We start from the raw sequence: 666 nt of genomic DNA, 5'->3' as shown, positions 1-666 counted from the left end.
TCTGTCACGGGATGCAGTGACTTTTTTGTTTTTTTTTTCAGAATCCGTAGCGCCGGTGCATGTGTTTGGTTGCTCCCCAAGCCCAGAATTGGGAGAAAGCTCCAGGCGACATCTACGGATGCAAAATCATTTAGAATCCGATCACCTGTTGAATCCGACTCTCCACATTGCAGAGAAGGCTTCCCCGGGGCGTGCGCTTGTCGAGCTCGCCCCGGCGGCAGCCCAAAAGTCGCCCGAGAAACCTTTTGCTCTCTCGTTTGTCGGGCGTTAAAAAGCTCCTCCAAGAATGAGTGACTTTTGGGTTTGGGATCTTCCGCGGCCGCTTGAAAAGGGACGACGGGGTCGCCTTTCCATGTTGACGCTGCTGCGCGCGCCCGCGTCGGGCTTCGGCAGGCCGAGGAGATGATCGACGAGATCCGAGCCGCCTTCAAACGAACGCTGGACCGACTCGCCTGGATGGACGACGACACCAAACGAGCCGCAAAAGAAAAGGTCGCCCGCGCCCGCACGCACGCACGCACACACGCGGAGCCGGCGTGCTGACGTATGCGCTGTGGACGCTGTCGTTAGGCAGATTCCATCTACGACATGATCGGTTTCCCCGAATTCATCATGGACACCAAGGAACTGGACGACGTTTACGACGGGGGGAGCTCGGCCGTCACG

General features: G+C 58.1%; 1 protein-coding gene across 1 annotated transcript in view; it reads left to right on the top strand.

Annotated features, from left to right (window-relative positions):
- The window catches only part of ece2b (endothelin converting enzyme 2b), a 15,586-nt gene that overhangs the window by 8,757 nt on the left and 6,163 nt on the right, over positions 1 to 666 (top strand). The window contains exon 13 of the mRNA XM_019867629.1: positions 394 to 492. Within this exon, the coding sequence (XP_019723188.1) occupies positions 394 to 492 (99 nt within the window). The remainder of the gene's footprint in view (positions 1 to 393; positions 493 to 666) is intronic.

Source organism: Hippocampus comes, unplaced genomic scaffold (genome assembly GCF_001891065.2).
Source record: "Hippocampus comes isolate QL1 unplaced genomic scaffold, H_comes_QL1_v1.1 scaffold49, whole genome shotgun sequence".
NCBI classification, from domain to species: Eukaryota; Metazoa; Chordata; class Actinopteri; order Syngnathiformes; family Syngnathidae; genus Hippocampus; species Hippocampus comes.
Note: the sequence above shows the minus strand (reverse complement) of the source record. Positions and strands in the feature narration are given on the sequence as shown.